This window comes from Emericellopsis cladophorae, assembly GCF_022114955.1.
Source record: "Emericellopsis cladophorae strain MUM 19.33 chromosome Unknown NODE_70_length_107903_cov_114_062619, whole genome shotgun sequence".
Taxonomy (NCBI): Eukaryota; Fungi; Ascomycota; class Sordariomycetes; order Hypocreales; family Bionectriaceae; genus Emericellopsis; species Emericellopsis cladophorae.
Genome location: NW_026250995.1, coordinates 96,471 through 106,884, shown reverse-complemented (window position 1 = coordinate 106,884; position 10,414 = coordinate 96,471). Strand labels below are relative to the sequence as shown.

Genomic DNA, 10,414 nt, shown 5'->3' with positions numbered 1-10,414 from the left:
ACGCGCCTGTTCCCCCTTGACGTGGAGCAGCGATCGCAATTAATTGCAATATATTGCTCCTATGTTGGGCAATTGCCAATTTATTGACGCCTAGGAGACCTTATTGCCGATTTCGAGGCAACTGGACACGTCAATGCGAGGACGTTGCTTCTGAACAGCATTAAACTCCAGTCCGTGGCGGATACGGCCGCAGGGCGTGGCACTGCATTCCAGTCAGCTGCACGCGCTTCGCTACAATGTGCTGTTTTGCTCTCTTTTGCGACTGGACGTGCTTTGCTTTTTGTACTTTACACAGGTGCATCATCGGCTGATGCGCTGCCATTGTCATTGATGCGACAAAATGCTGAGCGGATCGCTCCCTGCGAGAATTGGTCGCTTTTCCGTTCCATCCATTCCATGGCCGTCCCCCCCCCCCCGGAGAAATCTCGACTGACGTTTCTCTCTAAATCAACAATTAATGATGCCAATACGTAAGGTGGCACATTCCAGTCGGCGACCAGAATCAAATCCGGGGTGGGCGCCAAGTCCAACTGTGCCGCTGATTTGCTCCGAAGCTCTAGCCCTGGCCCCTGGTCTTCCGTGGTCCGCAGCTAATCCCTGCTTAGCTGGGACCACATTGCAGGTCTTTCAGCTTGGAGCAGAAGCAATTCAAGCAACCAGACTCAACAACGTCGGAGGCAGGATGTTTACTCGGACGCGGCGAACGAGGGCGTGAGGGAAGCAAGCGATTGGAGCGTGCTCTTCCAGCACACCAGAACTGATTGACGCTTACCTTTGGTAAACGGACGGTTGAGCGCTGGAGTTGACTTTGCGGATATACGTGGGTAGTGACTGTCATAGGCGCGACTCGCCCGTCCGTGCTCAGCGTGTCTCACGGTCTTGTCTTCCGGTCCTTGGTTGCAGCTGTCAGTGACAAGCTAGTCAAGCAAGTCATCGTCCGTGTATTACCGGTCACATCACTGTGTCACCGCTGCCTATGCAGCCTTTGGGTGGGAAAGACTGTTGAACGGTTGAACCCCGCTGGTGTGGCGCCGATAGTGTGCCTAGTCCTGCCTCTGGCTGTTGGCTTGAGAAGATGGTGAGTCGTGGGATCTTGGCGGCTGGGGCTGCCTGGTGAGTTTTGATATCTTGAAGAGAGGCGAAGACAGGCGGATACTCTTGCACTGTTGCCAACTCTGAAGGGATTCGCGAGGACATATTGGCGGCCGAGGCAACTGGAGCGTGTACTTTGCAATATCCGAGGAGCCAGCCAGCCAAGTCGATGCTGCTGTGTAACGAAGTTATTTGATGCGCTCCCTCAACGAAAAATGAGAGACTGTATGTAGGTGAGCAGTTGCTCAACAGCCAAGCCAAGTGACCATGCTGGGGAACTCAGGCTCAACAGGCCGTCGATCACGCAAGCACCCTGTTCAACCGTGGTGCCAGCGCCCGAATCTTGCATCTTTTGCTTCGATGTGGGATCTAGCCTGTCGGCAAGCAGCATGATCTCCAGGCTCAGTGCATAGTCTCTCACGCATGAATGTTTCACCAGCTCTAGGAGTCATTGATACCAGGGCTTGGCGCATGAGTGATGTTTCGTCTAGGCCCGGGACCACGGCCGGGTCGGATTCGAGTCTGAATGAGGAGTTGAGGCGATGCTTCTTATTGCGACCAGGCTCTATGTCCGGAGTTCCTGCTGCATCGACGTGTGGGTACGTACTATATCATTTGATGCGTCACAAGAGGTAGGCCTCATCAACCAGCTGATTCCATCGCGCAATCGTCCGCGTGGGTGCAAGAGCCAGATCATGGATGTGCGCGTGAGATCCAGTTCCTGCGGGTCGAGTATTGGAGTGAGCGGCGCAGGGCAATGCGAGTTCTTTGCTGAAGCCGGAGATGTCGTGGAGTGATTGTTTCGTTGGCACGGGCAAATACGGGGGACGAAGCAATTCGAATGATTTCAAGCCGGGTTATGGGAAAATGGTCAAGGATTGATTGTTGGGGAGCGGACGTCATGGTGTCATCAGGAGCTTGACGTTTGCGGCAGGTAACTAGTTACCAGGAGCTTGTGCCTACCCTGTACCATTGATAGCGAATCCATACATGTTTGCAAGTGATGCATGATAATGCCTACCTTAGTTTGTTAAAAACATACTTTTATTCTCTTCGCATAATTTAAAAAGTACTGTACTTTCTTCTTCTTGATCACATGCGGGACTAAGGCGCTTTTCGCCGAACATGATCTTCACTACCATCCACAAACAACAAGCCTCAAATGACCAACCACAAAAGGTTTTAATATAAAGTTATCAACTCACTTCCGTACATCTATCCATAATTGCGACAAAGAGAGCTGTAAACACCAAGCGTTGAAGACCGCTTGTATTATATTATCTCGTCTAGATTGAAACTGACAACAGGCACCTGTGATATGCTCATGTCAAGTGCAGTGTGCACCCGATCAAATCGCCAAATTGTGTCTCTACTTGACTTTCGCGGGGAGCTTGTCACCGCCATCATTGGCTCGATTCGTCCGGCAGACCGACTGATTGCCCAATGTTTCGCGTGTCACTTCTCACCAGATCTCAGACACTGGAGGCGATAGAGGTGTCCGATCGGCCAGACCCTGCAGGGCATTGTACCTCGCCAAACCTCCTTCATGCCCCTGAAGGCTGACGGTCCTGCAGCAACATGCCACTGTGTCGGGTCGGACATCCCAATTTCAGCTCGACACTTGGTGACGATCATTGACTGACCCACCACGTGGATCTGAATCATCCAACTGACTGACAGACCGTTTCGCGGTCCGCGCCGTGTTTGTTTACCTGTCGCGCTCGGGCTCCAGTCACCGGCACCCTAAATCAATCCCTAAAATTGAGTCTCGCTAGGCCTATCGAGCGTCTGCCAATCGGATCGTGAATCAGGTCCTCAAAACTACTGTCATAAAGCAACAATCAATGGCCCCTTGCTGTTGGGAAATGAGAAAAGAAGAAGCCAGCGCATTGTCACTTGTGTGGTGACCGGGTGTCTGCTGTGCCGCGAGCGTAGGGATGACCCTTGCAGCATCGGCGGGACCGCTTTGGCGCGCGCCCACAGCACCGGGTCCTCTCCTTTCTTGACTCCTCCACTTCTCAACATGAAGACTTCTGTTGCCTTTGATGGTCGGCGTTTGTGATGTTGGGGGGGGGGGGACCATCGGTACAGAGAAAGAGAAATGAAATCGTGTGTGCCATGCTGACGGTCGTAGCGCATCGTCTCAAAAAAAACTAAAAAATAGAAGAAAATCATAGAAGTTTCATAAAATGAAAATATTTAATAACAATTTGAAAAAAAAAAGGGAGCAAGTCATTGCCTACACGTAAGTGCCCTTTAGGTCTTCGAAACCTCACTCGGCGGGTGTACTAAAGCGCACCCCAAGGCTCCAAGTTACGTTCATGTTCGCACGCGCACACTAATATTCCCACAGCCACTCGTTTAAGGCGCAAAGACTCGCTGCTCGATCTTCGGCATACGCTTGATGGTGGAAAACTGCAACTAGCCACTCCCGCCGACCCTTTACGTCTCCCACCCGTCGAGCAACACGCTTTGCACCTGATTCTGTGGCTGATCTCTCATACCCGCCCCGAGAGCGTGGTGAGACCGTCAAGTGCACCAAATACCTAACGGTTCTTGATGAGGCCAGAGACGGTGCAGTACTTGCCATCAGGACCAGAGCCGATCTTGGTTGGCTCCTTGGAGGTGGAAGAAGTTGATGTTACCGTAGACCGTCACTAGAAAGTTGCTCCATACCCGAACCGATTGTACACTGTTTGCAACCACACTTATCCCACCGGACCAGCATGCGCCAGTCTCCTGAGTGGCGTGAGCACTTGATCGTGAAACTCCAGCGCAGCAGGTCGGTCCTGAGGGTCTAAAGGACCCGTGTCCGCGTAGGTGAGACACCACTCTACCACGCGGCGATACTCACTGCCAGCCCGAAACGCAAGCTCTCTTTCGACGCGTTCCTTGGCCAGCTCACGGAAGGCGAGCGATTCCTCTCGATGGAAACGCCTGATACCTTTTGACACCTCGTCCCACGTGGGAAGCGGCACTGTCACCACCCCAGTCGTGCTGCTGCTCCTGGTTGCCTTTTTGGCCTCGAGGAAGCTCTTGATGGGAACCCAGAGTGCAATCTCGAGAAGGACCATGCCGAGGGAGTAGATGTCATACGCCATTCTGTAGCCCTGCGCAGCCTCACCCTGGTAGTCTGGGTGGCGGTACAAGGCCGAGTCGACGTCGGTGGAAGCACGAGCTCTGTCAATGCTCTGCTGCTCCGTCTCCCGTCTGGAGTAGCCAAAGCCACCCACGAGAGGATTGGATAGGAGAGCGGCGAAGAGTCTGGCGTTCTCCTCCCTCTGTACCTTGGCTTCTTCCTTACTCACCTCCCTGCCGGTGATGTTTGAACTGCCGAGACCCTTCTCGGGAGCCTGTTCACGAAACAGGATGTTTCGGCTCGAGATGGCCTTGTGCAACCAGTTACTCGAGTACAGCTCGGAAAAGGTTGTGCAGATGGATGCTGCGAGTCTATATCGCACCTCGAGTGGTGGTCTGAATTTGAGTTGCGGGTCAAGAAGGGCCAGCAGAGTCAGCGGCTGTGGCATCGGTAAAGGGCCGATCAGCGCCAACGGTCGATGCAACGGGAAGCGGAAGACGAGCCACCAGCAGGTGTTGGCCAAGTCTTGGATGAAACCGACGGCCGTGGGAACCTGGAAGCCATCTGTTCTGGTATTACTCAGCAACTGCACCAGGCGCTTGATTCTGTCTGTCAGTGTGTCCAGTTCCTCGGGCCTGAGGCTTTTGTCAAAGCCCTTCTTCTCGAGGAGATAGATGGCCGATGTGTCGCCCTGGGCAGACCTCGCCAGGAACTTTTCCTGCTCGGCATAGTCTCTTGGGAGACGGAAGCGATCTTTGGTCAGTTCCTGTTCAGAAAAAGGACCCACTGGATCCGACCACGGCTGGTCCTCCAGCATGGCTTTGCGATCAAGACGTGCTACCATCTCTGCGGCTTCCGGTACCTGGCCAAGTGTCTGCCGCAGCGCCTCGAGGGTCTCTGCGTCTTGAATGGCTCCTACGAGGACGATCTTGACGCGCTCAGAGTCTTCCCCCGCCTTCCGCCGCTGACTCTCTGTGAGTAGTTGGTTGAGCAGTGAGACGTGGACAGAGAGGCTGGCAATCATCTCGCTCAGCTTCTCCTTGTCTCGCAAACCCCATCTGATCCGATTGAGCACACCAGGATCCTCCCTCGCCGGCGCATCTGAACTGTCTGCTGCATCCGGCGATGTCGTCGGGGCGTCGCTTCTGACTCCAATCACGCGCAGAGACCGTTTCATCAACCTGAGTGACTTTTGCAGTTGATCTTGGGATGGCGGCGCCGCCAATTCCCCGGTAGCCACAAGGCCGTAGCGCCTCATCATCTTGTCTGCACCCTCAAAGTCGGCTGATATAGCAGCAAGCTGTCGTTGCACAAGCTCATGCACCACTGTCAGCGACGGCTCCAAAACACCCTCCTCAACGCCGCTGTTCTTGCCCCATATCTTGAGGAGTTCTCGGTTGGCCTCAAGCCTGAGTGCCAGAGTGCCAGATTCCTCAAAGTAGTTGAGAGCGCTAGCTACCGCCGCCACGCTCTTCTCGGCGGCCTTGTAGCCTAGTTGCGTCGCCATGATGGACCCAGGGTCGAGCATGACAATGGTCGCTCACTTGTTGCGAGGCTGAACAGATAACGGTCGAAGCTTCTAGGTGGAGGACACGATGCATGTAGTCATTTGGCTCAGCGCGCAGACGAGGCGAGCACTGAGGCGCAAAGTTCAGAAGGGTGTGAGAGAGGGCGAGGAGAGCCGGGAGCCGGGGTCTTGCATATCGCGTCGAGAGTCTAGGCCTTCAGCCCAAAGTCGAGCTGACCTGCATGCAAGCGAAGTCGTCCTCAGCTTTACTGCGGCTGAAAACCTCACTGAGTTGGTACTCCTATACCGATTGCCTGCGACGATGTGTCCTCGAGGCACGTCTCCATTGTATCTACCTCGTACGACGACTCCAAGCACGCGTGCAGTATGGAGAGCAGCTATGTGTTTCCCTCGGCATTCTCCGACCAGACAGCATCCGCCGCCTTCCAGGCGGTAGATCAGCACACGCCACTAGTTTCAGGCAACTCCCTGGCCTCACTGATATGCCATGTCGCCCATCTGGAAAGGAAGCTCGAGAAGCAGGCGGCGACTCGGTTCTTCGACGGCCGGGATATCAAGGTGGGCAAGAGGACGCCGCTAGGAACTGGAGCCTCTTTTGCCGTTGAAAAGGCAGAGGTGCAAGGGTCGCCAACTGCGACAGCGGCTGGACCAGACGCAGCCATTAAGTCCTTTGTCGCCGTCAAGTCTGTAAAAGAAGGCGACAGAGCGGGCGCAAGCTGGTCAGACGTACTCCTTGAGATTCGCTGCCTCCTGCACGAGCCGCTGCGCTATCACCCAAACATTGTTCGCCTCCTGGATATCGGCTGGCCTCCTGCTTCTGGCACGGCTCACTCGGCCTTTCCAAACCTCATTCTGGAGTACGCCGAGTACGGCTCCCTCGCGCACCTGCAGCTCAACAATGGGCCGCTGCCATTCGGCGTCAAGCAGAAGCTGTGCTACGATGTCGGCAGGGGTCTCTCGATCCTTCATGCCTGCGGTGTCGTCCACGGTGATCTGAAGCACGAAAACGTCCTCATCTTCCAGAACCGGTACGATATACCGCCCAACCAACCTTATACGGCGAAACTGGCAGATTTTGGTGGTGCCGTGATGGACATGGACCGCCAGGCAACCCATCGGCTGCGGGCAGGCACGTACCCGTTTGAGGCGCCAGAGATGGAGGAGGAGCTGACGGGAGACGGTATCAAGCGTACAGATGCCTACTCGTTTGGCATGCTCGTCTGGCGGTGCGCGATCGACTGCAGCGACGTCTTGGTCTCCATCGGTGTTCCCAAACCTCTGCACGGCATGCCTTCCGAGGAGGACAAGAGATGCCTGAAATTAATGAAGACGTCGGGCTCCATCCTTGAAAAGGCTATTGGAACCATCGCGGCATATTCTGGTGCACAAAAACTGCCCATGGAGTCTTTTCATATGCTCATCCACGTCCTCACGGTGACCTTGCAGCCGAATCCTGCCCATCGTGCTCTCGATCGTGCCCAGGCTCGGCTACGAGGGATGAACACGGAAACTGTGCATTCCTATATCCAGGCCAAAGACGAAGCAAATGCACAGCACATTGAGTCGAATCGTAATCGTATGCCAGGGAGTCATGGACTAAACGTTGAGTCTGTCGGATACGGCCTAGGCAGGATGGGGGACGACTTTGACGTACAAAACAACCTGCCCGGATACAGACCTGACCTTCCACATCCGGAACTCGGGGGCTTTCTCTTCGAACCGCTTAAATTGCGCGAGACGCTGAGCTGGTCCCACCAGCGGACCGTAGTGGACGAGTTCCAGCTCGCGGCCGCGGCGCCATACAATGAGAACTCACCCAGCCTGGAGCCCTGGGCAGCTGCGTATTACCTGTTTCAATGCCATCTCTTTGGTTTCGGCGTCTCTCAGGACTTACCACAAGCTTGCTACTGGCTCCATCAGTGTGCGCAGACAAAGGATGGTCCTGGTACAGTCGAGTACTACGCTCAGGCATGGCACGTTCGGATACACAAGGCTTTGGGGGTGCCCAACCCCCTGAGTCTCGAGGCCCAGCTCGACCAGCTGTTTGAGAGCGTCTTGCGTGGTCACCGCCATTGTGCCACAGACGCCGTCGAAATCATCAAGCTCCTCCCTAGTGATGCACGAAAGGTGTACTGGAGAGAGCGGATGCAGCTTGCACAGCAGGCCTGTCGTGTCTTGACGGGCAGCACGGGCATGCCGCATTTTGCCCATCGAAAGCTGCGGAGGGACTGGGAATTTGATGACCTCACCTCGCTCGGCCGCCAAATGAGAGAGGTGCTCGGAGATCACTACAACGCCTCTCTGCGTGACCTGGATAGTGTCAACGAGCAACTCGACGTGCCGGACGGCGGATTCGTATTCGACAAGATCGTTGTCAACCACAAGGGCCACGGTCTGCTTCATCTGGCGGCGACGCAAGGAAAAGTGCGCGTGATGCAACACTTGATGCGCACGTACAACCACAACATCAACCTCGCCAACCAGTCCCACTCGGAAACGCCTCTTGTGAGTGCCTGTCGGGCTGGACAGTACAGCTGTGCGCTTCTCTTGCTGGAGCACGGCGCGAACCCCGACGGGAGTCCTTATGGAGAGGAGACGCCGCTTCACTGCCTCGCGCACTTTGACGAGGCACACCAGCCGCTGATCGCTCAAGCTCTGGTAGATCGCGGCGCGCAGCTCGAAAGGTGCAGCGGCACGATGCGTAAGGAAGTACGCGGCATCAATGCCGACTGGGAGGATCTTCTGGGCACAGCCGTCACTCCGCTGGCCCGGGCTGTCATGATGAACAGCCTGGGTGCCGTCCGTGTCCTTCTCGCTCTGGGTGCGAGTCCGACGGCCAAGACGTACGAAAAAGGCCCAGGCACAGTCTCGGCTGTCGAGGTGGCGGCCATCCTCACGCTACCGCACATCCTCGAAGTGCTGCTTCAGTACATGAGTATGCGGCAGACAGACCCCGAATTTGCGCTCTTTGACGAGTGCGAGATGCTCGAGGCTGCGCCGTCGCTTCTGCATTCAAACCCCCTCACCCTTCAAAGTCGTCTGGTTCGCTGTGGCGCCCACTATCAGGAATGGATGAAGCGGACCTTGCGGATCCTTCATGAGAACAGAAGGAAGCAGAGGGACGGCGGCCAGAATGCTTGGCAGAAGGCGTCTGCATACCAGCTTTGTCGACAGGTGAAGCTTGGGAACAACGACATTGTCATCAGCCTGCTAGAGCTGGGTGCGCTGGCCAACGGCTCCTCCGGCTGCAGGCCAATTGAAAGCGCCATCGCGACGAATAATGCCGAGTTGTTCCTGGGTCTGCGAGAGTACGGTGCTCTCGTGGACGCAGTAGGTGTCGATGGAAGTCATGGCTCTGCTCTGCAGCTGTTTGCCGGTCGACGCAGAACGTCGCCGCCTGGCACAATTCTCGCTGAGATACTCATCGCCGAAGGGTCTCCCCTTGATGTGGACTCTCAGCAGCCTTCGGCATCAGCACTCGCTATCAGCCACAACGACTTTGACCTAGCCAATGTGCTGCTCTCCGCGGGAGCGGCCAACTCGATCAACCAACCATATTTGTGGACGCGCGAACACGAAGATTCAGAAACGGCCGTCTCGTTGATCAGCAGGCTCGTCAAGTCACAGACGATGCACTCCGTCCAAGCCATGAACTACATTGCCAGCCAACACAAGTCGACGACATGTTCACTTCAAGTCGAGCCGCTGGTCCATGACGGAAAGGGGCTGTCGGCTCTACACAGACTCGCCTCCTTGGACGTGGAAGAGGTTAACCATCGCCAACAGATTACATTGCAGATGGCCGAGGTGCTGGTGGGCATGTTCCCGGACTCTGGGAGCCTCGGCGAATGCGCCGTCGACCGTGACCTCGGCACCCCTCTGACAGCCGCCGTCTTGTCGGAAAACGCCACGGTGATGGCAGCGCTCTTGCGCAGCGAGCACCGACAGGATCTAGGACGGAAGGTACCTGTGCATTCTTTTGACGCCGGAAATCGGGACTCTCCTGACCAGTCGCCGCTTTCGCTGGCTCTGCACGTGGCCCTAGCACGTCTGACTGAATTGGAGAGCGATGAAAATTTGAACAGCGACAAGATGGAAAAGCTTGATCGAATCATGTCCATCGCAAAGACCTTGCATACCAATGAGGTTTCCGGTTCCCAATTAGACGACGGAATGGCATCGTTGAGTCTCGACGCAACACCAACAATGTCCGCCATCGAGACGAGGCGGGATGCAGTCCTGGAAAGTCTCACGGGTCTCCAATATGGGCGGTGGAAGCATGTTGACCGTCTGGCCTACGATTATGGCGGGCCAGGAAATGAGGAAGCGGAATACCCAATCGATCTGTCTGTGCTGTCGGAAGAGAAGCCATCAGGCTGGCGCGAGGGTGATGAAATGACACCTGAGATGTCGCTGCGAGTCTTCCTCCAGACTATGCGCAGCGGTGGGACTTTTGGATATCATGTCGAAGTGAGCATGGATGCGAGATTCAATAACCGAGGAAGGAAAGGTGAGTGATGATTATTGCTGCATAGACACAGGGGGTCTGGGGTCTCATCAATCAAGCGGAATGGCTGCCAGGTTCAACACCCGATACGAGGATCTTGGGAGGGGGCCAGACCGCGCCATCACACGCAACCTTTTGATGAACACTATTCATTTTAATGACCGAATTGCAATTCGAACAGAAGCAAGATCCAACGACTTTCGAGGGC

General features: G+C 55.4%; 2 protein-coding genes across 2 annotated transcripts; one reads left to right on the top strand and one right to left on the bottom strand.

Annotated features, from left to right (window-relative positions):
• Positions 1-3,800: 3,800 nt before the first annotated feature.
• Positions 3,801-5,699, bottom strand: J7T54_000504 (uncharacterized protein; the record flags this gene model as incomplete). Its single annotated transcript, XM_051509823.1, has 1 exon — positions 3,801-5,699. One exon carries the CDS (start codon positions 5,697-5,699, stop codon positions 3,801-3,803), a length of 1,899 nt encoding a protein of 632 aa, XP_051359242.1.
• Positions 5,700-6,065: 366 nt separating this feature from the next.
• Positions 6,066-10,217, top strand: J7T54_000503 (uncharacterized protein; the record flags this gene model as incomplete). The annotated part of the gene is made up of 1 exon (XM_051509822.1): positions 6,066-10,217. The coding sequence occupies one exon, from the start codon at positions 6,066-6,068 to the stop codon at positions 10,215-10,217; it is 4,152 nt and encodes a 1,383-aa protein (XP_051359241.1).
• Between the last annotated feature and the right edge of the window lie 197 nt (positions 10,218-10,414).